The 26,257-nt window shown below is 44.2% G+C and overlaps 1 protein-coding gene across 1 annotated transcript; it reads left to right on the plus strand.

Annotated features, from left to right (window-relative positions):
• Positions 1-8: 8 nt before the first annotated feature.
• On the plus strand, positions 9-25,881 carry CXXC4 (CXXC finger protein 4). The gene is made up of 2 exons (XM_027635764.1): positions 9-1,081; positions 18,693-25,881. The coding sequence occupies exons 1-2, from the start codon at positions 14-16 to the stop codon at positions 18,735-18,737; spliced, it is 1,113 nt and encodes a 370-aa protein (XP_027491565.1). The 5' UTR covers positions 9-13; the 3' UTR covers positions 18,738-25,881.
• Positions 25,882-26,257: the final 376 nt, after the last annotated feature.

Genomic DNA, 26,257 nt, shown 5'->3' on the forward strand with positions numbered 1-26,257 from the left:
CGACCCGGCCACCATGAACACCAACGTGTGCGTGGAGAGCGGCCCCAACCCCGAGGCGCCAGGGCTGCCCAAGGACAGCCACCTGCCCGAGGGGGCCCTCAACAGCCTTGTGGATTACAACTCGGAGATGGAGAGGTACCGCTCCTTCGCCACCTTCTACAAGACCAACGGCGGCGCCTTCCCCCAGGCGGCCAAGATCGCCCGCATCACCACCCCCATCTTCCCCAGCGCCGCCGCCGCCGCCGCCGCCCGCATCGGCATGTCCCCCTGGAACTGCGACACCGCCACGGCCGCCGCCGCCACCGCCATGCTCTGGGGCAGCGGCGGCGGCGGCGGCGCGGCGGGCGGCGCGAGGAAACCCTCCTCCTCCTCCTCCTCCGCCGCCGCCTCCGCGGCCGCCGCCGCCGCCTCCTCGCTGCACGCCGGCAGGGGCGGCATGCACCACCGGAGCGACTCGCAGCGGCTGGGCAAGCCCGGCTGCCCGCCGGCCGAGCAGCCCGCCCTGCCCATGGCCAACGGCAACTTCCTCTCCACGCTCGCCCCCGAGCACTGCCGGCCGCTGGCCGGCGAGTGCATGAACAAGCTCAAGTGCGGCGCCACCGAAGCCGAGATCATGAACCTCCCCGACCGCGTCGGCACCTTCTCGGCCATCCCGGCGCTGGGCGGCCTGTCCCTGCCCCCCGGGGTCATCGTCATGACGGCCCTGCACTCCCCCGCCGCGGCCTCGGCCGCCGTCACAGACAGCGCCTTCCAGATCGCCAACCTGGCGGACTGCCCGCAGAGCCACGCCTCGGCCTCGCCCGCCTCCGCCCTGGGAGCCGCCGCCGGCGCGGGGGGCGGTGGAGGCGGTGGCGGCGGAGGCGGAGGGGGGGCCGGCGGCACCGGCGGCGGGGCCGGGGCCGGGGCAGGGGCGGGCAACCCCGCCAAGAAGAAGCGGAAACGCTGCGGGGTGTGCGTGCCCTGCAAGCGGCTCATCAACTGTGGAGTCTGCAGCAGTTGCAGGAACCGCAAAACGGGACACCAGATCTGCAAATTTAGGAAATGTGAAGAGCTTAAGAAAAAACCGGGCACTTCGCTAGAGGTCAGAGGAGATGATTTCTTTTTCCCCAGCCTCCCGCCGTCCCTCCTCAACCCCCTGCCCCCGCCCCTCCAGTGCTTCTTGTCTAGCTTCAAGATGCAGCATCCCTTCTCCGAGGCCTCCTTCAGGCTCTGAGGGAGCTCCCGCCGCGGGTGCGGCTCCCCGCGGCGCAGCCCCGCCGCCCGCCCTTCTCCGCCCCGCAGGGAAGAGAAACGCCGCCCCCCGCGGCGCCCCGCGGAGCCGGGCCCTGGCCGCTGGCCTCCGGCCCCGGGCCGAGGAGGGACGGTCGGGGGGCGCTGGCCCCCGCCCCGCCAGCTCGTGGCCGTTACGGGACGATGCTAACCTGGTTTACCTGCCGTGCTGTTTCCATAAGACTGCTGGCTCTCTCTGGTTTCTTTTCATTATTTTTTTCTTTCTCTCTCTCTTTTTTTTTTTTTTTTTTTTTTTTTTTTAATTAACGGCAATAATGACGATTCGGGGAGGTTTGTAGGGACGGGGAGGTGGGAAAGGGAAAGTTTTAGCAGAACGCCCGGCTCTCGCTGTCAGAAGTTCAGGGGAAAGCGATGGCGAGTTCATCTCCAGATTGGCTGGTAGCAGTTTGTCCTAGACAGGCAACTGGCCATAGAGCCTGGTAGTCGGTGAAACGTGCCCAAGTGATCTCTTTGGCAATGTCTTTTACGAAATAACCTGTTCGTGGTGTATTAAACACAATGGAAGAATAGCACAGGTATGACTGAACTGATTTTGGAGTGAACTGTATGTACGGTTATTTTTATGATGTGTCCTCGGAACTGACAATGTATTGTGCTCCCCAAAGCTGTAACAACAGGTTTTCAGGTTTACTAGGCATAGGAGAGACAGGCAGATCCCATGTCGCAGACATTTCGGTTAATGTATTGGGTACGACAGACAATGGGAACCAGAAATCACATCCGTGAGGAAAACGGCAATTGGGTGGTATGGTTAGGGGGAGGAAACAAGTGAGAGAAAAGACTAGTAATCACACTTAATCCCTTGTCATTATTAAAATTATAGTGTTGCTGGTTAGATGCACATATCGGATGCATTTGAAGGTGTCGAGGATGATGGATTTAGTACAGAGGAGTAGTGTATGCCGGGTGACATAAAGATTTGTAGTCACAGAAATCAGAAACTAAGTGAGAAATTGTAACTTCTGTCTCTGTGTGTGTGTGTGTGTGTGTGTGTGTGTGTGTATGCTCGTGCATGTCTGCAGAGCGGTTTATTCCCTTGCTCATTGCTTGCAGGAGTTCTCTCCAGGAAGAGGTGGGATGAGGGATTCCAGGGAAAAAGCAACACTAAGAGTCAATTAATTTATTCTGTGTTAAATAAATGGAGATAATGGTGTTGATATTGACACTGCCATGGGACAAAAGCAGCATTTGGGGGTTTAACTGACATTTGGCTGATACCATTAACTCTTTCCTAACCAGCTTCATCAAAACAACTAATGAATCCGTTTTTGCAAGAGTGAACTGTCCTGGCTGAAAGTTTGATTCATAGCTCTCCCTCCTTTTAGCTCTTTTTTGTGAATGTATGGTGACCCAGAATCGCTAATGCAAAAACCAGGATGGACTTCCCAGGGGATAGAAACTAGGTTGGGTTTCCAACTCTTGTTTTCCTCAATAGCATGCCTTTGTTGCTTTTGTAGCAAGTTTGCAACAAAGATACCCAATGCCCCAGTCTGTTAATGATGGATTATAATGCTGAATACAGCCTAAAAGAGATTTCTCTGAGCCAGAGGCATGGAGAATCCTCCCCACACCACCCAGCACTGGGGGTGCCTTTGTGTGCCAGGTTCCCTCATTAGGCTTGCAAACCAGGATGCTGCTGGGATTTAATGTTTGTGATAAATGATAGGTTCTGATGGCTTATCGATTTGTGCAGAAAGTGAGCTATCTCTGGAACAAATTTGAACGTTATCAGATCTTCCTATGGGTTTGTGTGCATCTCTGAGCACATTTCCAGAACTTCCTCACTCCTGACAAAGGTGTTCGACAGCGTAAAAACTTTTCAGGCGTGTTATGAGAATGCCGCCTGTTAAAATTGTTTAACCACTGTGACTAGTAAAACCTGTGGTTTAATTAGCCACTTGTGTGCTCTCATAACCACCTGCCTTCACTTCTTTTCTTCATTCACTCTCTCTCTCTCTCCCACTCACTCTCTCCTGTTTGTGCTCTGTCAGATGCGTAAACACAAAAGCTCTTCTGCTGCTGCACTGTGACTCGAAGGAAACAGGTTTCTCTTTCCAGCTGTGGAGATGTCAGTAAGGCATCGCTTCTCTGCAGGTTGTGGCCCATCACAAAGTTTTGTCACAGGATGTGACTGATTTCGTTACAGAAATGTGGTTTGTCAGTAGGAGAGGAAGACTAACTTTCTTCTGTGGTTGTTTTCCTTATGCCTTCTTTCTTCTTCTTTTTTTTAAAAAAAAAATTACCTAATAAAGAGTGACAGCAGGGCTGCCCTCAGCACAAGCTCAGCAGCAGTGCTCTGGCCGTATGGCCACCAGCTGGAAGGGTGTCAGAGAGTGACAGGGCCTACATGAGGACACTGCAGTAGCAGTGTTGGTGTCGAGGGGCAGGCAAGGGCAGCCTCTCTGTGGAGTGAGCCGCTGGAGTGACTCATTTGGCCCATGCTCCTGGGGAAGCCCCCACTCTGCATGGGGGATCCCCTGGCACCTTGGTAGGCACAGTCCCATGGAAATGCATCAAGGATTGAGGGGCTCAAATTCTACTACACACTTGTAAGATTTATGAATTGTGCTCGACAGCGGCTGCAAATTGCAGGGGTGATTTAAGGCAAGGGGTGGAACTATGTTTAAAAACAGAATAAATGAAAAACGAGAATAATACCAATAAACAGTAAGCTGGCTGATCCCATGAAAACCATTTCTCTCTTTTTCCTTTAAGTCTTTTCTACTGGTGCAATGAAAGCATAGGATAAAACTCTTAAAGTTAGTACATGGAGTTGAAGACAGATTCATGTGAATGCTTTCTAGTCCCTGACCCTCACATTTTTAATGGAATGCTTCTCACTCAGCATTTTTTTTAAAACACTTTAATTATTTTTTCCTACTTTTCTTGTACTATTTTCACATTAAAGGTGTCCCAATGCTCTAGTATTTTTCATAGAATGTTATTATTATTAGGAAATTTTATGTACAGCAATAATAAATCTATAAAAATAAGATTGACGTCATGTTGCACGCTGCCTACTTGTGTATGTATATTCTGTGTTCATTCAGATTTACAGTCGGTTTAAAGAGACATAATCTTTATTTACCCATAGAGACTACTTATTTTCCTCTGATTGGTGTACGTGTCTATAACTTCTGCTGCAGGTTATGAAGATTAGAAGCCTGATGATAGTTTACGTCCCCCTCTCTTTGAAGTGAACCACTTCCATTCAGCATATGAATCTCATTTACCCCACTCCTCATTTTCATTAGCATGGTAACAAATTCAGGCAGAGGGGCTGACTTGCATTGGGGGGGCTGATGGGTCCTGCCCAAATGTGAACTATCATCTGTTTAGGCATGCTGTCATCATAGCTGGTACCACTTGCTTTCTTCGTAATAGCCCAGCTAATTGATACGTGCGCTATTCAAGTGAATGTTTGCATACCACCCTGATATAGTCGATACCAGCCTCCAAATCCAAGGCACCTCGCTGAGTTGCATTTCAAGCCAGTGGGAGTTTGAGATGGCCTTCTCCGGGGATAGGTTGTGATGATTGATTTCAGCAGGAACGGCGTCTGATCCTGAAAATCTTAACACCATATGGCATTGCCACGGGGGAGAGAGGCTGCGCTGGCAACCTCCGAACTTGCACTTCGTGTAGCGGTAGCGTGTGTGAGCGCGTTAAGGGAAGACTGCTGAGCTCTGTGGATAGGGGTCAATTAGTAGAGGCCTCAGAGGAAGCAATTTCCCTGCCGTCTATCTAGCTTTAAATTACATGCACGAGTTAAGTGACGGCATGATGGAATTGAGTAGTGTGAGGGGGAACTGTAAAGTCTGATAAGGAGCAGGTGGCTAACACGATCCAACTGGCTAACTGGAAGGTGAAAAAGAAAGACCACCTTGTAGCCTGCATTGCTGTTCATCACTTAACATCAGCAATGTTGCTGTATGACAGCCTGTCTTTCCTGCCTGCCACTGCCTTGTAGCCCTCCATCTGGCCGAGTCTCCCTGTGTGCATGTGTTAAACACTGTGCAGAAGAGCAAAGAAGCAGTCCTTGTTCCTGGGCATTTACAGCTGGAGCAAGAACCACAGTCTGTCCTGAGTGCAATTCACATTGGAATTGGCTGCAAAGCCCTGACTGACCCTGAATGCTGTTTTTCCCCTCTTTCCTTCTCATTCATACCCCGTGTGCTCCACCAAGGGTGCTCTTGTTTTTCTGTTCCCAGGCCTGAGCCTGCAGGAGTGTGCCTGGCACTGGAACTGGTTGTTAGCACCATATGAGAGCCCTTGCTGGGTGACTGTGATACTCTTGCTTGGGGTTTCCAGCATGATGCATAATCCTGCCATGATGGTGTGGGCAGGGAGTGGGGGACATGAGAAGCAGAGCAAGATTGACCTTCATTGAGTGCTTTGCAATGGTTTTTTATCACTTTCATTCGGATATTGTATGTCTGGGATAAATATACATTCAGTGATGAATTTTCCTTTTGATCTCTAGAGGTTCTTGGGAACAACACAGGGCCTCCTACTGCCACCTCCGGCAAAGACCAGAGCAGGTGCAAGCATCTTTTCTCACTCCACTCGTGCCTGCTCTCTGCTGCTCGGAAATCTCATTGAAGCTAATTGACCGTATGTCTTAGGATCCTATCTTGCAAGGCAGGAGTGCACTGTGGTTGTTGGGAGACATGGGGTGGAGGAAGATGTGTAGAGCCCAGAGGAGTTGAGCTTTTGGTCTCTTTACAGTTCTGGCAAATCACTGAGTGCAAGTGATTTCCTCTGAAATGGAGTTGGATGTTGTCTGGTTTACTGTTTCATATGTTGTTGCTTCCCTTTCCTTGTGTGACACTTGGAAAGCAGAGGAAGTGCCCAAAGCCCATGACATTAGCATTCAATTTAGAATATAATTGCTGCTTGATATGGTGTAGTTTGTTAAAGGGGGCAAAAATTAAGTCTCTCCTGCCTAAGGAAGGTGGGATTTGGTACTGAACTGAACAGAATGTCAAGGAATTCTGCAAAATTGTAGGCCAGTCAAGGACTTAGCAGTCTCTTTGATACAAACACTGGTTTCTACTTGCACTGGAAATTCCTTGTTTTAAATCATTGAACTATGGTTGTTTGCCAGTGAAATTGTCCGTATGGTAAGAGAGATTAACTGGTTATGGGGGTTCTGCATTTTGATTGCACTGAATAGTTCTTTGCCCATTTCTCAAAGTACTAGTATAGGTTATGCAGTTGGGGTGTTGGGATTCTGTACCAGACTCTGGGTTTCAGTGTCGTGACTGATTGGTTAATCTGGTTTTTTAAGCTGACATAATGAAATCTCTGTGTATTGTTTAGGCTGGGCAAGCTGTATGTGCTATGAAAAAGATGATGAATGAGGGCAGTTTGGGGTTTTTTTTGAGCAGTAATTTGCATAATAAGTATCTTCTTTCTTTCTTTCTTTCTTTCTTTCTTTTTTTTTTTCCCCAAATCATCTTGGTCACTTTGAACTAGTTATTTCAGTTAGCGGTGCGTAGAACCATCATGACTTGGAGTCCTATGGCAACTACGGGATGTTTGGAAAATCTTTCCAATTTGATGTTTCTACAAAATGTGGACTATACACATCATGCCTCATTCATATAGGGAGATTCATTTAAGCTGGTAGATACGTGAATGTCGTGTTATACACCGTTATTTAGGAGTGGTTAACAGTAAGGAACAGTCTCAATTTTTGTCTGCCTGTTCATGTATATTCATATTATTGGGGTTTGGGTCCACTTTCCATGCAATTATATTTAATAAGTACACACTTAACACTTTTACTGAAGTTAGGGAAGACATTGCTTACTTGGAGAATGAATTAGGATGTCAGAAAGCAATCCCTTTGTACTGTGGAAAGCAAAGGGTCAGAAACTTTTTTTTGGTCAGAAACCAACATCCTGGTGCTGTGCTTTTGGTTTTAAAATAAATGTGTGCTACAGAGTTAAACAAAGGTTGATACTAATTTCTGTATGCTGTCATGCATTTGATACATGGCAATGACTGAGAACAGGTCCTTTCCAGATATCCTAAAAATTTATATTGTTAAAAGGAAAATTAGTAGTCTTCCAGCTCTTAACATGCATATATTTTAAGGGTTAGGCTTGGTGAAGTAATTCTAAGCAGGCAAACCTAGAATATACACTTTAAAGACTCATCAAATATAGTATAGTCCTTTTGATTGCTGGTTACAATGGGAAATGGCTGTCAATTGCAAAGGGAAAGGCTTTAAGATTAGTTTTTTGGATGTACCCAAGTGAATTAGGAGCAATAAGAAAGTAACTCATGTCACTGTAAAAAAGTCCCTAGGACTTGGCCTCGGTTGCTAACAATTCCCAGTTGCTAACAAGTCACCGACTACATGCTTAAAAATTGGCAGCAGACACCATGTCAGCAGACACCATGTCTTCTGAGGAGTACCATCATCCAGAGAAAGTGCTTCTCTGCTTCTGTAGTGTCTGTATTTTTGATAGCTCATCTACTTGAATGATCGTATTGAACCACAATGTCTTGAAGCATGCAGTTTCATTTGACACTTCTTTTGCTTTTTGGGAGCCCATACTGCTCTGTCTGTCTTCTCTCTTCTTTTGGGTACCTTTATTGTTTTCCGCAGTCATATCTTGTTCAGTCACATGCAAACACCTGTCCTGAAATTGAATTACTCTGTGGTGTAATCTGAAGTCATCCCCCATTTCAGCATCCTGGGCTTTCTGTTGTGTGTTCTGTTGCACCATACTTTAGATGCGACAGCCATTTAATAATGTTGAAGCCTTAGCTCTGCAGGGGCTAAAAAGATCCCAGCAGGCTTGTTAACTTCTTCTCTCACATTATGGGAAATATTTTCTCCTCCCTGGAACTCCTAGGCATCCTCTTAATTAACATTATAAAAATACATAGCCAGGTATGCACGAAGCCTGTTTAATTTTTTTGCAGTTTTTCCAGTGTTTCTCCGTTCCTTCTTATTTAACCAGACACTCTGGTGCCAAGAGAGTTATGAGAACATAAAAGGAATAAAAGCAGCCTGGGTCATGCTGGATACTGTGTTCTTGTCAGGCAGCATACTCATCAAGCGCCTTCCCCTTACTCACCATAGGGTCTTATTCTTTCCCCTGCTTTACTCAGTATTTTCCGTTATTTCAGTCTCGGAAGTGTTGGCCATTTGAAAACTTTGCACCTCTCCTCTCTCAGGAGAGTATTCCTTTCTGTTCCACGCTGCTGTGGTCATGGTGTCTGTTGTACTTTTGTATAGGATCCCCACTAGCTGGTATCAGGCTTCATTTGACTAGGAGTTATTTGTACAGAGATGAGAGAGGTTAGTCAGTGGTTTAGGAAGTTGAGAAGCAGTAATAAAATTTGAGGTGGAAGGAGGAACTTAATAAATACTGGAAAACGGAGGGGAATCCAAGAGAATTCAGGATGCATATCACTTAAGATGAGGACAGAAGAGGAGGAAAGAAGAGTTGCAGAGTGCTCAAACAGAGGAGGACACAAAAGTGACTGAGGGTTGTTTATATTGTGTGAAGCCTCAGTAAGGGGTGCCTGGTCCTCCATAGAGATGACTCAGTGACCATGGGACAGACTGACTGAGCACTGAAGGGTACAATGGTAGGGCTGAACATGGCAGTGAGATCTCCCCCTGGTGAGAAGAGCACGGAATATATCTGCTGCTGTGAGCTGGTTTACCATTAGTAATTCAGGTGAGGCAGTTGAAGAGCTCACCAGTAATCATCTTCCTAGCACTTGTACAGGGGAAGGCCAAGACTTCATACAGATGAAAGGGACCTTGATGAGGGTGAGCAGAGTTTTTCACATGCCCTTGTTGTTAGGGTAAACCAGTTTCTTTAATTAATTTTTTAAATTGACTGGAATTTATGGAGAGAATTTGGATATTGGGGTGAGCATTTGTTCTGGGCATGATCCAAACACGTTGTTCAAGGGCTAAGGAAATGACAAAGGAGTACATCCAGGAAAGCCAAAAAATGTGAAAGGGAGAGGGGAAGCTTGCAAATGAAAGGCTGAAAATGATGATTTGTTCCATGAGGACTTCTTGGTCTTAGAGGTTTCTTTGGTGGTGTGTACTGTGTGTCCTAGGAAAGCTGGAGCATGGTGACAGAACATCAGTCTACACCACAGTAACTCAAAGAATTTGCTCCACTGTCGTGAAAGAAATACCCCAAAAGAACTGCAGTTCAATAGCGTCTGTCCTTCTGTACACTGTAACTGCGGGGTGGGGATGCAGAGTGGATGCAGCAACCTTGGCAGTTACAGGCTTGGAACAGAGCTGAAGAACCCTGGGCGTCTGTGTAGAAGGTACAAGGAGGGCAGAGCATGATTATTGTGAGGCAATTAAAGAGGTCAGAAATGGAAAAGAGAGGCAAGGAGTATACATTGGTAAATATGTGATCTCCAAAGTGAGTAGTAGCAGTCAAACAAAGGATTTTGGTTTTAGAGTAAACAAAAGAGGAGAAAAATATATTTGGAAGGGTTGTGGGTATGACTCGTGGGAGGGGGTGGGAGAAGACTCAATGACACCATTTTAGTAATGATATAAAACCTGCTCTCTCTTAATCACCAGTTCATCTGAGCTCTGGGAAGTGGTAATGTGGTTGGCTGGTTGCTTGGAAGCTGATGTAAAATAAATTGGAGGTCAAAGTCCAGTGGAGGTGACAGTGTCATGAAAATAATTACTGAGATGTGTCTTAATTGTCATCCTTGAAAATTTCAGAAGACACACCTGAGAATGAGTGGGATTCAGAACCATTTACAATCTTTTAACGTTTTCCTTGCCAGTCAGGAATTGTAGTGACTTGCTGTATAAGAGTTTGTGTTGCTACTCTTCTTCCTGTATCCAATCAGAAAATACATGGTGCTCACCTTGATGTTTGGCTGCAAGAGAGCCAAGCTGGCACCTGTGATGAGTCTTAGGCATTGGCTGATTATACTCCTTCAGCCCATATTCCAAGTGCTGCATTTGAGTGAATGTATTTCTGTATTTTTTTTCCCCCCACCTTTTTTTTTTTTTTGCAAGCTTCGCAGAATTCTTGTTTCTTTACAAGGAAGCAGAGACCAAGCATTTAATGGATATATTTTTCACTGGCTCTTTTATCAACAGCATATGAAAAATCCCAAAGGACAGAAGCAGTTAGCTAACCAATGAGGCATCATAGCCGATTTTAGGTTCCATGCAGGAGAAAAAGATACTGAAGCCCCAGCAGCTCTAGGGGAAAGAGATTTAAATTTAGGTTTAGTACTAAGAAACATGCCTCCCCTCTGCTTGGAGACCAGTCTGTAAGAGATTACTGTACCCCAGGGCAGCAGTTTGGAGGATGATAGAGATGTCAGCCTGTGAGTGCAAAGACTTGTACCACTGGATGGTGAACCAGCAGGGATTTCTCATTAATGGAATGAATGTTAACAAGAATAATTCTGTTTTGTGCGCTGGTGTGTGTGTGAAGGATAAATGATAGGGACTGATGGATGGTCTTCACAGAGATTTGATTAGGGAGAAGGTGAATGGCAGTGTGTGTGTGAGAGGGGGAGGTGTATGCACGTGGTACATCGATTGCAAGAGGCAGCCCCACTTCTAGTTGATAATGTCTGACAGAGAAGTCAGCAGAAGTAACCAGGCAGGTCCTAGGCAAAAGCAGAAGCTGAGCACTGGTGTGGTATTTCATTTTTACTGTCTTTTGCATTGTAAGGTCTTGGTTTTTATGTTGCACCGTGGTAACAAACCTCTACCCAAGAATTTCTCTATAAAACTTTTCCCGGTAACAGAGGTTTCTGTTTTATGCTAATAAAACATTTGACTATTTGATACTAATTCCCACAGTCAGTATGGGAGCACTGAGTGACAGCTTTTTTGACCTGGTTAGCATCAGTTTGGGCTCTGAAGTAACACTGTTAAAGCTTGTATGAGCCCTTTCCCATTCCTGCAAAAGCAGGAGACAGGCCAGACCTACTAGTTGAGAGACCCGGCAGGCAGAACCGACAGAAACAATCCCTCATTCTGCCTGAGGCCTTCCTATTCTGTTAGAATGCAAATAATAAATTAAGAAAGGCAAAATAGTCGCATAAGCCAAGTAGGCACTCTAGCAGACTTAGCAGGTCCACCCTCAGATACTGGGGTAGCTGAAAAAACTGAAGGAACTGCATGAACTGCTCGAGAGGGATATAGAAATAGGGGAAAAAATGTGAATCCCTTTGCAAGTGACATGTGGGAGACCCCTAGACTGAAAAGCCAAACCTCTGGTATCTTCCCTGCTGCCTTTGCCAGAAAGCCATTAGGATTCCCTGCCTGAGGCCGGAGCGTGGCCAACTGGAACTCAGCTGCAGGGTAGCAGACGGCAGGAGGAGTTCCCGACCCCGGCTTGCCCGCCGCTGCCAGGCTCGCGTTCAGGATGCCAGGCACGGGGAAGCCGGCGGCCAAGCCCACTGCCTCCCATGGGAGCGAGCGGGACGGCAGAGGTGGAGACTTGGCTCTGTCCCTCGGCTTGCTGGCCAAAAGAGCTGCACTGGCACAAGGGAGGGAGTGTGCTGGAAGGCGACCACTGCTAGTTACTCCAAGCCTGGGAGGGAAGGGGGAGAGGAGGTGTGCTTCTTTCTAGGGCTCTGCCTGCATCCTGGGGCAACGCTTCTGCCTGCCAGCCTCGATGCATTGTTGGGATGCTTAGCGACTGGAGCTGTCTCCTGTGGATGTTAAGGATGGTGGAGCAGAGCATGAGAGCTGCTCTGCTGAAAGATTGCTCGTAGCTTTAGATTCTCGCTGGCATGGAGAGGGGCTCACTCCATCACTAACATTTCCTGAGACTGAGCTGTTTTTCTTTGACAGCATTAGTCTGGATTCCTTATGATTTCTGATCTGTGTTTGCCATCTGTTTTCCCCAATGGCATTATGCATTTTTTCAGATCAAAAACCCATTCCCCAAAATTTAATCTCATCTATAAAGTGAAAAAAAATTAATATATAAAATAAACTATGGTGTGTAGTGAATGTAAATGAGGCACACCTTTGCTCCTTCTTTCTCCTGTGGAGAAACACATTACTTCTCTGACTAATCCTATTGATTTGGCTGGGGAGCTACAGCCTGCTGCTGAGTCCAAGTGGCAGCATCCGGCCGTACAGTGGCAAGTCTCTGTGGCCATTGGCACAAATCCTTTACTCCCCAGCCAACTCCACTGAAATTTTGTGAGGTTACCTCTGAGTGAGCTATTCCAGAGGAGCCAGGTTTTCAAACCATGACCCTGACTTAGGAGTACATTTTTAAATTTCTATTTGCAATGTCCCATGGCAAAGGTTTACTTTTCACTCAGTGGAGCTGGCGGCAGAGAAAGTCAAATGAGTTTCCTAATCTGGTATGTTCTAAATCTGGTTTGTCTCAAATACAGCCTGAGAGATATGCACCACAAGTGGAAAAATAACTGCCAGCACGCAGATGCGTTTCCTCTTGGAGCAAATAAAGCTGAGTTTTAAAATAAATGTTAAATCTCATCCTTGGTATGAAGGGAGACAGGCCTGTAGCTCAGGTATGGGGAGAGATATTTTAAGGTGGGCTGTGGAATACAACTCACCACCAAGCTTCTGACCCAGCGTATGTGTCCCTTTTTATCTGCTAAGTCCAATAATAAGCTTGTTATTAGAGGACATCTGTTACTGCCTGATAACACGTACAGCGAGCAGGAGCGCAGTGTTGGTGGGCAGCCAGGGATTTTGGCAGCTGTGGGGAGCAGCAGCTTCGTGGACTGTTTCACACCTCATCCAGAGCTGGGGCAGCACATCCCTCCCATGGGCCTGCGGCTTGGGGGAGGATGCCAGGAGTTCGAGGTGAGGGATGTTCCTGTGTGAAGCTCTCCTGTGCCAGCTGGTGTGCACATGTGCCAGAGCCAAGAGGAGTGCAGGAGCAGTGCCTCATCCACTCATCCTCCTGCAGCCGCAACTGGCCCCCTCAGTGTCAGGTCATTGTGGTGGGTCTCCTGGCACACCTCCAGGACAGGCAGCGGAGCAGCTGGCAGAAACGTGCCACGTGCTAGGTTCTGCCTCTTCCTTCTGCATTTCCACGAGATGCAGTTCACACACTGGTTTCTTGCCCCCAAGCCTCCTTGCCTGAAGAAAAACATTCAAGGAGACTGTGTGAGCTGAATCTGAGCAGCAGGAGGTTTTCCCCAAAGTCATTGCTGTAGGTAATGTATATTTATGAGTGGAACAAAGTGGGCTGCAGATACTCTGAAAGGCTGCTTTCCTCTTGGGGTGGCTTAGTATTTAGGCAAGTAGGGAGTGGAGATGCTGTCCAGACTGCATTCACCAGTGGCAGAGCAGCGTGGCGCAGGACAGATGGCAACTTCCACCCACCTTCCTGTGGGTCAGGAGATGCTGGTATTCTGAGGTTCAGGAGACTGGATCCTTCCAGTACCTAGAGGGGGCCTACAAGAAAGCTGGAAAACGACTTTTTACAGGGGCATGTCGTGATAGGAAAAGGAGGAATTGCTTTAAACTGAAAGAAGGTAGGTTTAGATTAGATATTAGGAAGAAATGCCTTGTAGATGGTGAGGCACTGGAACAGACTGCCCAGAGAAGTGGTGAATGCCTCACCTCTGGAAGTGTTCAAGGCCAGGTAGGATGGGGCTCTGACCAGCCTGATGTAGTGGAAGGTTCCCTTGCCCATGGAAGGGGGTTGAACTAGATGATCTTTAATGTCCCTTCCAGCCCAAGCCATTCTATGATTTTGTGGTGCTCTGCAGGTCAGGAGATCGCATCACTCTGCTGGCCTTTAGCACACCACAGTGTGACAGACAACTCCATCGCAGCAACGAGGCTGGGTCTGTACTGCCATGTGTGCCTGACAGTCTGGCACTTGTCTGGGGAAGGCTCTTTCCAGAGAGGGAAACTGGGGATGGAAAGTGAATTTTGAATTTGCACCAGATTCTTCACTGTTTATGTATGAGCAATGCTGATGTCATTTCGAGGGTGACTGACTGACACATAAATTAGCTTGTGGCACTGGAAATAGAAGGTGTGATGTGGAGGAAAGGCCAGTTTGCCTTCTTGCTGGTGGTCACATGAGTTCCGTGGGACTGACCAGGTGCATAGCCTGTATTTGCACAGTGTAAGGAAAACGTACAGGCACTGGTTTATGGCCAGTGGCGGTCAGTGTTTGCTGGGCTGGGCTGCTATTGATCCAAATGACTTTTCATGCAGGGGCCAGGAATTTCCAGCTGAACATTTTTGGCCACCACAGAGCACCATATTTCTCTATGTCTGATCATCTATCTCTATATATACACAGATAACTATATTGAGATATACATAGACACATATATATCTATATAACTTAGTGGGCCAAATTGTTCCTCTTGTGGAAGGCATTTCATGAAGGGATTGCCCTCCCGCTTGAGAAGCTTATGTGCAGTTCTCTGCAGATCTTGGGAAGGTCAGTTTTCCTTATGTCACCAGTCCCGCTGCTTTGGGAAAGCCACTGGTTACATTTCATTTGCCCTGTAAATTTGAGATTCATTAAGGTGCTGTCTATTTCTGTGGTTGTGTAGGTCTCTCTAAAGACTGCCAGGTAGCCCAAATCTTGTTGAATGTACCTCAGCTGTACTTCCTCTTCTTTTGATTGTTTCAGTCAGGGCACCTCAAGAGGAATGAGGAGTGCCACATTTGGCTAATAATTTCACACGTAGCCAACATGTGAGTTTACTTCAGTGAGAGCAGGATTTTTGCTCATGGATCAAACATCAAAGAATTCTTACATAATGCAACATCTTTTAACATTGGTAAAATATTAGGTCACAATCATGTAGTCCTCTGATGTATTTTATTATTCTATTTTATTTCTGAATGTGGTTCACCTCAAGTGATTCCCTAACCTCGCAGAAAATAATAATACAGATGACTTACAGTGAGTCTTGGTTAGGTAGCTGTGAATTTTGGCTGCACCCTAAGCAACAGCATCCCAAGCAGAAGCAGCCAATTTTCCTTACTCGTCTGTATCATATCTTTCAGCTGGCTGTGAGACTCAGAGAGCCAAGGAGAGAGAGGTCTGGCAGGTGTGGTAGGTTTTAGCTCCCCAAGGGATGGGGCTTGGCTGGGCTGGGCAAGCAGGCAGGCAGGCCTTGGATGAGCAAAGCCCACTGCCTGGCATCCCAGGGGGCAGTGGGAGGCATCATTCTTTAATGAGTGCTTTTGCTGTGAAAATACAGGTGTTGAAACAGAGTCTTTGGTGAGAAATTTCCATCACCTGCTGGTGTGCTGTTTTCATGTGTTGCATGTAGCAAGGGTCTGCTTTTACATTTCCCTGTGGGGCACCCAGGACAGATATGGAGGTATCATTTTTCCATTGCTGCTTAATTGAAGAGATTTTCTGTTGGTTTCTCTTGCCTTTTTTTACTTCCTCCTCCAAAAACGTAGCATGCTTGGTCCCCTATGTGAAGCTGATTTTTCAAGGCAATAATTAAAATTTCAAATATTTAAGCTACTTCTTTGCAGTGAAAGCTGGCAAGTAGGGAGGAGAATAGAGAGTTTGAAAGTGTGGAGGTCATTTCATCCCAGGTTTGTGTAGAGATAAGTTTTCTCGAGTGCTATGCTTTTTGGCATTACCTGCTTGGAGAAGCCACGGCTGGAGATTTCAGAGCATCCTCCTGAGAGCAAGCCTGCCGTTTATCAGCATTTGCACCGGCACAGTGAAGGCTTTTGCAGCAAAACCACACTGATCAACTCTGGTTCTGCTCCTCACCACCCCTCCCTAGGCTTCCAGGGGGATCTGTCTTTCCTGTCACTCAGGATAATGATTCCCTACCGGCAGCACAGAGATCCAGAAGTGTGCTGTAATCTTGCCGAGAGTTTGATTCCCCAGCTGGGACTGCTGGATTTATACAGCCAGGCAGTAGATGGTCATTGCACTTAAACTTGTACGTTGGTGTGCTGAACCTCTCAATGGGCTGAAGGGTCTCTCTTTGTCTGGAAATAACCTTCATTCTTAGAGTGGTACAATCTATGGATTTCATCACATAAATTGGTTTAGATTTAACTTGAACCAGCTATTCAATTTTAAAAGATTTCATTTTTTGTTTAAGGGTGGATTAATATTTCATTCCCAAATTGGTAGTTAATGCAATGGATATTTAATTGTAAATGTATATCTTTAATTAGAACTTGGTGCACAGATGCAAAAATTTCTTATCTTGCAGTTTTTCAAAAGCACACAGCTTTGCCCTTCAAAAATACTATTCTGTGTATTTAAAGGTCTGAATGACCTTTTAATCAGGCATTACACCTTTACTTCCAGCTGATATGACAACGTCTGACAGTAACTCAACCTGATGTGGCAAGAAAATAAATAAAGGCCATCTCAGTCACTGTGTCTTTAAATCTCTCTGTCTAGCTGTGGTTTTCTGTTCAGGCAGATGGACCCACAGCAGAATATTACGCTTAGTTTTCAGGTGAAGACAATCTATTGAGTTTAATACGTTTTCATGTTTGACTGTTCTTTTGAGGTCAATTTAGTCATACAGTTGTTTCCTGCCATTCCAAACTCCAGCTTCTTCTGCAGCCAACCTCTTTATAAATTATAAATCTGTGTACCTCGCTCTCAGCAGCCATCTTACAGCCCACAAAGGCCGGTGCGGATGGTCTAGCAATTGCATTAGCTCTCCTCGGTGTACCTGGGGATGAGGGCTGCTGTGCTTTGTCACTGCTTGTGCTTGTGCTCAACTCACGTAACTGGGCAGAACTGGATCTGGTAAAGACGGATATGAGAAATTCCTACTTTTGGATGACCAACACAAAGAAAACTCACACTGATCAGGGTGATTGTATTCAAAAAGCAAGCTCATTGTCTTTGGGAGTTGATTTTCAGATGATTTATTTAAGCGTAATGTTCATGGAGGGGGAGTGGGTATTGAATTGACAACAGGTCGGACTTCTAATGACAAAGCAGAATTATTTTGATCTCTGATATTTCCATGTGGACAAAAAAATAAACATAACAATAACAGCTTTCATACGGCTTTTACAAAAAGAGGAGCTGTGTACTGCTTGAGCCTGATTATCACAAACTCGGCTAATTATTCAACAAAAAATAGTTGCCATACTAATGAGCAGTTCCCTGGAATTCAGAAAGAAATATTCTGACAGCAAGTACAATGCACATTGTACCCTGCAGGGTCCATGGTTTGTTGTTTTTTTATGGAAACACTAGGAAAACATTTTAAAGTGCTCCCTGAAACAAAAATGAAAGAATTCTTTCAAGAAGAGACATGGTATCTATATGTGACACCAACAAAATCCATGAGAACTTTTTCATTACAAATATTTATTTGCAAATTTCCACAGTTTTATTTTTGGGGGAATTTCTTTGGATGTAACAATAATATTTGTGGGTAGTTCTTAATGAAACAAGTACTTGTGAGCTGGGACAGACTGATACAGAGTCATCTTAGGGCTCATTCTCACTTTCCTGGACAGGGCAGTCATCAGTTCTGGTGGAGAGACATGTGGATCTAGATGCAGGGGTTCAAGGGCTCTTTTACAATCTTTTAACTGAAGGAAGCAGGATAAGAAGTACCTTACAGAAGTGACGCAGTCCTTGTAGGCTCAGCCCCTCAGCCTCTCACGTATGTGGTACTTTAAAGCTGTGAAGGGAATTTGCTGGTACTCAAATGTGTATGGAGGCACCTGAATGCAAGTGGATATCATTTCCAGGGGGCAACAGGCAGAGGAAGGAGGGAGTATAGCAACTCTATGAGTAAGCCAAGGTCCAGCATGTGTGTGAAAGAAAGTACATGAGCAGTCTGGGTAGCACCCCAAGTTGTTTCCCTCAGTGAAATGAAGTCAAGGATGTGTTTAAATTCTTTCTGCACTGCAACCTAAACGTGGAACGAGGTGGCCAGCCTGAGGTTTCAAAATACTGACCTCTGTTCCCAAGGTGTCTGTAGACACAGCACACTTTCCGAGTGACAGATCAATGCCTTTGCTATTCCCCTGTCACAAACACGGTCTTGCCAAAGCATGTGTTTAAACCTGCAAACCCAACCAAGCCATAACAGTGCGTCCAGTATGCCAAGGCACAGGGAGAAACCATTGTACAACTGTGTGGTTATTCTAAAAGCACTGACTGTTTTCCAGATATATTTTCTAGCAATGTTTACATTTTCATGACTAACTTGTTAACTAAGGAGAAGACAGCATGTTAGGTGTGTTAAATACAATGTATTGCTCGTGATCCTAAAATGGTGTGTGTTTGGAGAAGGATATTTCTATTAATTGTCAAGCAATGTGAGGCATCGTGCTGTTCCTAGATAACTGAAAGTATGCCTAAAATGTAAAGGAAAAGAACAACTAGAACTGGAGTATTCCAATGCCACAAAAGAAAGCTTAACTTGTTTTCTTGCTTTTTTTTTAGAGAACACCTGTTCCCAGCGCTGAAGCATTCCGATGGTTCTTTTAAGCAGTAGTGTATCTTATTTTCGAGGCAGTCCGAAGTGAATGGCAAGCTAAAGTCTTGTTTTAAGAAACTGCTTAGTCCACCATTGAAGAATATACTCAGATACTATTTTCATTTATGTATAGGGGTTTCCTCAAAAGCAAAAGACAAAAATCTGGGAGCCTGGGGAATTGGCCAGCTTCTTCACATTCAGTACACCGATTCTTTCTTTGATGTAACTTAGCTATACTAGTGAAGTTGTTGTCTATTTTTAAAGTGGCTGTAAAAAAAAAAAAAGTTTGGGTAAACCCCTGCTATAAAGTCATGTATCTTTGAAAAGTAACATATCTATACTTCATTTTCAAATATATGTGTTTCAGTACTGTAAACTGTACAGATAGCCGCTTGTATTTTGTGTGTTTAGACACAAGGAGACAATCATGTCTGAGCATCAATGGAGATAAACGGTTTGTACACAACAGTGTGATTCTGTGAGTTAAATCCGGAGCAATAAATTCTAGCTTTAACTATTATTTTGCTAGTTGTTTAGCATCAGCAGCAACAGCAGCACTGGTTTACCCTGCATCCTTCCATAGAGACTTGATGCCAAGTTTTCCAAGATAAAAAAGATTGTGATGCATCTAGCAATTGCCTTCTGTTGTGGTGTTGTGAGAGGGGAAGACGTAACATTTAGAATTAATCTTTCAAGCACTCCATTAGAGTAGTTGTTTATGCACTTGCATTGCTTCTAAATGAGCTTTACAGAGGGGTATCTCTCCAAAAATGCTGTCTGGTGTCTGACTTATTTTCCACTATACTCTGAGCTGGAGTGCCCAGCATAGGCGGATGTGCAAAACTAGTCCAAATAAAGGTTGTTCTAGGATGCAAAACAGAGTACCAGACTTCAGAAAAAATGATGACTCAGCTTAATTACCCTTCACCTACGAGATTTTGTGTAGCATTTTCAGTCAACGGAGTAGGCATTTTATAAAGTGGAATGCCATATTTTTGGTTCAAGTGGAGCTCTTCATGGTTAAATGAGTTTTGACAGTTGGACTGGTTTGGGTCGCACTTGCACTTGTGCTCATTTGAGAGCCTGGATATTTTTGCAGTATAAAAATGAGCTTTTTTTAAAAAAAATGCTTTTAAAAAAGATCACTTCTCCCCACACATTTCTTGGTCCACAGATCTTGGATTTGCTGAATGACTGGTCCCTTAGGCCCCCAGAAAAATGCTTTGCCGTTCTTCTTCCTGCTCTAGCTGCATGGAGGTAATGTCTACTCCATAGAAAGGCAGAACACAGAGGGATGTAACTCACATGCTGTAAAAAATATGGAAGATTCTAAACTTAGGGATACTTACTATCAGTTGATCATCACTTTTTATTGCTTGGCTTTGTCATACCACTCACAAGTGAGAAGGCCATGCCATCAAAGTAAGTGAATGCTGTTGTGCCATGTGTTTGATAGATTTATAATTTTGTATGAGATAGGACTGCCAGTAGTTTCACAGACAAGGTGCTGGACATGTAAATAACCAGTTAATGTTGCACAGCACATGCAAATTTCCTACTGTTTCAGCACTTTCTCCATTTTTTTGCTAAGTACTTCAGCCCCTGGTCACACTTACATGGTGAAGCACAAGGGATGGGTTGGGAATGCTATAGTGTGAGACCTGTGCAGGTGGGGAAGATGCCAGCTTTGGCAAGTGAGGGAGCTCACAGGGCTGGCAGGTGTTGGGAACAGCTCAGAAAGCAAAGACCAAGGGATGGAGGAGGAGAAAACTCCAGAGGTCACATGTGTGTGTCAGCAGGACCGGGCAGATCGTGGGTGACCCAGGGTAACTGGAGGAGAGCGGGCGGGCTGGGCTTACACCTGCATCCTCAACTAAGGGTCGATGCACATGTCTATGTCTTTGCATCATATGACATCACCTATGCGGCTTCAGAGGTGGAGTGTCACACTTAAAATGCTTCTATCATGGTGCCCCTCTTACAGTTTGTAAGAGATCCTTAGTTAAATATCATCCAGTGCCCATTCAATGAGCTTTATGTCTTTTTGTATGGCAGCTGTGTACAGATTTTTTTTGTGTTGGAGACATTTTGGTTAGGTCCTCTGTTACTGATCGCTAGACCAATACGAGCTCTGCAAGGTCTTCTCTACCAAAGCACTGATTGATTTACAAACTGAAGCCTTATTTGCACATCTGGCTGGTAAGCTTGCCTTGCTCTTTGGAAAACTCTGATTGCTCTTACAGAAGCAGAGGCAAAGTTAAGTTCAGGCTACATTAGGTGTACAAAGATACTCATAGCAATGTACTCGCTGTCTAATACCCTAATGTTGCATGTCTTGATGTGCTTTCTTTTTTTGTTTTGTTGTTTTGTTTTAAAGAACTGATGGGTCTGTATATTGTAATTGTGGTGTTTGACATGTCAATTCAAAACTGTTAAAACAAACAAACAAACAAGCAAGCCTGTTAATTATTGAAAATGAACAAGCGTTGATTTTTCTTTGATTTATCCATATGGTTTTTCTTTCGGATGTTGTTCCTTTGCACCATCAGGTTTTTAGATTTTGCTGAAACAGTATTTATATGATGTAGTGTGCATAGAGCATTTTAATTAGTGATGTTTGAAGAAGGAAATCCCTTTTCTGGCCTGTCTCTCTCTGCTGCCCTTCCCTCCTCCCCTCCCCTCCCCCTTTATATACATATTTGTCAATCTGATTATTGTCAAGTTCTAATTACCAAATTCGTGCTTTTCACAAGGTCCAATATAATTTTTCAGTGTGAAAATTTATATTCTTCTCCAGTCTTCGTTCTCACAAAGACAAATGAAAAAAAAGGGGGTGGGCAAAAAAAAGCAGAACTTTTGTTGTCTTCTAGGTGAGAGTGCTAAGCCTAATGGAAGCATTTTTGGCATACCCCAGATAAACTTATGAAAAATTCTTATGTTGAAAGGGAGGCACACGTACCCATTCTGTCAATTAATAACAGACCCTCCCTATGAGGGAAAATACTCCCTTTTGTACAGACCCCCTGGTATGTAAGTCCTACAATTAATGTTGAAGAATGTAAAGTCTTTAAATGGGCTATATCTGTAATCAAATAATGAAGAAAGAAAGTAGTTAAATGAACATACCATTCAGGGTCGAATGCATTCAGCAAAAAGCAGTAGTGGGTCTTTGATCATGGTTAGATCCATAGTGATATCAAACAGTGGGTTCTCATGTAACAGCTAAATGTTTCAGATTTTGTTTTTATTAAATTTGGCAGTTTCACGCTGAGCTCTACTGTATTCTTAGTGAACAAAAGACAGCTCCTATGTTAGAAAGTACTCCATTTTCACAATTGCAGGGAACTAGGAGGGTATTTTCAGAAACATGGGCCACAGAAATGTACTCCTTTCACAGTGTTCTCCTATTTCTGAACTGTGCAGTTATCTATTAAATTTTCTAATAGATATTTGTGTAAGGTGTATGTATGCTTGTGCAATTATGGAAAAAAACAGTTTTGGAAAACAGTGTATTTATGAAAAAAATAATCACTTATGGGGCATGTACAAAACTGTATAAAAACATTCAATTTGCCCAGTAAAGTTGTTTTTGTGATATTTCTGTGTTGTTGAATAAAGGACTTTAGTATTCAAAATATCTCTCTTTTTCCATAAACAGGTCCTGTTTGTGGGATCTTAAACAAAGAAAACCTCTTTTAGAAAAGAACCCTCAAAATGAGTGAGAAGGTCCAAATGCTGACCTCAGTCTTGCTTATGGGAATGAATACTTATGAAGTGATGGTACGATACCTACAAAACTAATTCCTTCTCAATTGGCAATTGATGGAAACCCCATAAGTTATACAACTGAAGGTAACATCATACTCTGGAATTTTTTAAAATAGCAGAAAAAATACTGCCTTTTTTGACTAGGAATGTTACTTTGAGATTTTTGAAGATATGAAAAGGTTGATGAAGTAGGAGCAAGACTGATTACAGAAAGGCCTTAAGCCCTTTAGTGCAGACCTGTGTTGTATAAAAAGAGTGGACTATTCAGGGTGATGTGATAAATTAGCAGTTAGCTTGGTAGGAAGAAGCATGCAAAGGTGAAATCTCATCTGTAGTTCTTGCAACAAACAATAGTCCTGAGAATAGATCATCCTGTTGCTGTTGGAGTATTTGGAATTATGAATATGGTTTGTGAGAGAATGCCAATATAATCTTCCTTTTAATTTTACTGCTTCTCAGTTCAAATTTCAGCTCTCTACCTGTCTAGAAAAATGTACATAGCTAAGGAAATGGTTTTCACTTGACATTTTGTTTCCCCATACTACTTGCCAACACTGAAGCAACTTCAGATAGGTGGGAAAGTTCGTGACAGTGCTGGCAGCACGTCACCTGATTTTGGTGAAATTTGGAATGTCATATTTCTGGAAATATTCCTTTAATCAACAGAAAGTCTGCTCTCAGGTGCCAAACCAGAATTTTTAAAGAGAAAAATGAGGTAGGTCCTTTAGTCTGTGAGATTCCTTCAATGCCAGCTGATTTTCCAGGGGGAGCCTTGGTGTATCCTTTTGTTTTTTAAAGAAAGCAACAAAAGAAAAAGGAACAGAAGTGGATTTTCCACTGATCCTGTCTGCTCTTATCGAAATCCGTAAGGATATATGTTCTTGGGAGACGTAGACCGCTCATTAGACAAGAGTGAATCTTGAGGTCTGTTTGAAGAGGAGGAAAAGGGCTGCCAGGTTGCTCAGGCATACTCAGTGATCTCTCTGGATTAAATATAGAATTCACAGGGAGGAAAAACACTCATTTCATGAGATGGTCGATTTGGAAGCGGGAAGAGGTCTCTGAGTTCCTATTCCTTTAATGCTTTCTCTTTCAACATTTTTTCCCCTCAAGTATTGTTTTATAGTAGTCTGAATGAAAAATGTCCCTCAGCTCTGGAGAAATACTCGCCCCAGATATGAACCTTGCAGTTTCAAACTACCTCTAGTTTTTTATAGCTGTTATTTTTTAATTTAAAAAAAAACCCCACAACCAACCTAAAAAAACCTCCAAACCAACAAGCGGGTAATTCTTCAAAGTGGAAACTGGCAAACTTATTACCAAGCCTGTTAAAGGAAAGAAAATACCCTTTTGTGTGGAGGCTCAATTCTTCGAGGCTGTGTTGGACTCAATTTGGTTTTGCCACTAGCCATTTCAGTGCTCTCATATATTTCCAGGGAACAAGTCTGAAATTATGAACGGTCTAGTGATACAGGGCAGTGTGTCTTCTGGGAGGCTCTAGTCCTCCGCAGGTTCCCATGGGCTTTACCAGATAGCTCATGAAATTGGAGGATATTATATAGGTGACTTAGTTATTAAGTTCAATCTTACTTCAGTGTAAGGATCTACTCAGTCACCAGTGTGCATTGGGCATGGATAGATGGCCCCAAAATCTACAGATTTTGGAAAGGAAAGAAATACTTCTCAGTAATAACTGCAGAACATGCAATAAAGTGAGACCACTGGAACTATCTGAGGAAAGAAAGGTGAAGTTCCACATCAGCAAAGATGTCAGGATCTGTTCCCACTGTAGTGTCATCTCTGTTTGCCGTTTGGTTTTTAGGATGGACACGCTCGGCTGGGTCACTGGGTCCTTCAGCAAAGCAGTTCTGCCCAGGGAAGGCAGAATGAAGGAAACGCGGGTGGCAAAACATAATCTTGCAAGACAAGGATCTAGACTGCCTAAAGTATTTCCACTGCTCTTCTAAGTTCTCAGACGAATTAGAGGATTGTCACATTATTACTAATTTAATAAACAGGAATAGTTTGTCATGCTACTGCCCATTCCTGAAAAGGTGTTTTAGGAATTAGCCTTAATGAGTTAATTTCCCAATAAACTTCAAAGGTACTTCTTAGTCTAATATGTCTTCCCCATAACTGAAGATACTGTGACTGTGGGTTCATTGGCCTGTATTAGGCCTTGAATTGTAGAGTCAAGGATCTTTGCTAGAAAATAATTCAGCTGAATTCTGGTAGAAAGATCTGCAGGTGATGTGATGTCAGCCAGAGCCTGGATTAATTATTCAGTGCAGTTGTTCCCAGTTTGGTTTATGATGTGTTTAAGCATCCTACATTTGAAAAGAAAACACCTTTCTTACCTTGCTCCTTTAAGTCTGCTCTCTTTACAGAGTTAGTAACACTAACCCTCTGTACTTCTTCAGGAAAGCCCAAAGCATTAGAAGAAATCTCTTTTTGGCTAGACAGTTTCCTTTGGAAAGAGAAGGAAGAGTTAGTCCAGATCAGAAACTCCTGATGCTTGCCCAAATCTCCTAACAGGTCTTCTCTGCATCGGACATAGCTTGTGAGCAAAGTCCATACATCAGCTTGACTATCGGACACAACCCTACAGAATATCGACACTAAAGCAAACAGGACCCAGTGGGGAACGTTCCCATTGCCATCTCCCTGGTACGCACAACAAACACAAATTTATCCCAGATGTCCAACACCCCTTCCCCTCCCAGGGATCAGGTTTGCTGTGCCCAGCAGAGAGGTGAACCTCCCTAGATCTGATGAACCCATAGCACGCTGGAGGTTTTTAAGAAGAGAGAAGGTTTATATGTCCAGATAGGGACTAGAATATCTCGACCCACATGTCTCACATTAGCTTTTGATTTCTAGCTGTGAGTGTCGGAGGCCTCCAAGCTTTAGGAGAAGGAGCTGGACTGTTGAATATACCTAGTCTCTTATGTGCCTATATTTTAATAGTCATACCTAGAGATTGATAGTGAATTTGAGCAGCTGACATGTTGACCGAGAATGTACTGGTTAATGCAAAATTATGACAACTGGCTTTCAACCTGTTTTTGGAGAATTAGTGGGTAAATAACCTGATCTAAAGAAACCTGTCACCCACATTAGGAACTGTGAACTAATTATTGCTTTCTGATACTCTGCTCTTACATGTTTTGCCTTTTTATCCTGATTGTTTGCATTCCTAGGACTGATTTGCCTTTCTGATGCAATGCCATGTGATCTGCTGATTAATTTTTGTGAGCAATCGTAAACTCCAACCTATGGCTGACTCGGTATATTTTTATGCTACGCTCCATAAACATTCATTCATTTCTTATGATTACTGTGTGGAAACAGACTTTTACAGGCTAATAAACTTGGATTTCAACTGGATGAAGAGTTTCCTTGTGTCATTTTTTTCCTCTTTTTAAGGAAAAAAAAAAAGTCAAGGAATGAGAGATAAAGATGCAAACCTTGACTTGATTTAACCAGGTCTCTGTAGCTATCTCCACAGGCGCTGTCAATACTAAACTTGGAAATACCAATAGCAAAACCTTATTCTCGAGCTGATTTCATTGACAGTGAGAAACACTCCACCTTTAAAATAAAACAAACTTCTAGGGCTTCAGGCTGGGAGAGAGGGGGAAGGGAAATCAAGGGGCTTTAATTGGTTACTCTGGTGTCTTCTCTCCTGTAGACCTGCTTCCTTAAACACGCTGACATGCACAGAGCAGCTTCCAGCTGAGACCAATTAAGCAGAGCATTTGCC

The sequence above is a fragment of the Corapipo altera genome, unplaced genomic scaffold (assembly GCF_003945725.1).
Source record: "Corapipo altera isolate COAL_440 unplaced genomic scaffold, ASM394572v1 22b, whole genome shotgun sequence".
Lineage (NCBI taxonomy): Eukaryota > Metazoa > Chordata > Aves > Passeriformes > Pipridae > Corapipo > Corapipo altera.

Bases quoted from the DNA above. Each gene is read 5' to 3' on its own strand.
- CXXC4 (XM_027635764.1), top strand. From the start codon at position 14: ATGAACACCAACGTGTGCGTGGAGAGCGGCCCCAACCCCGAGGCGCCA. The intron at 1,082-18,692 runs GTCAGAGGAGAT...CTTTTTTTTTAG, and splicing joins AACCGGGCACTTCGCTAGAG to AGAACACCTGTTCCCAGCGC.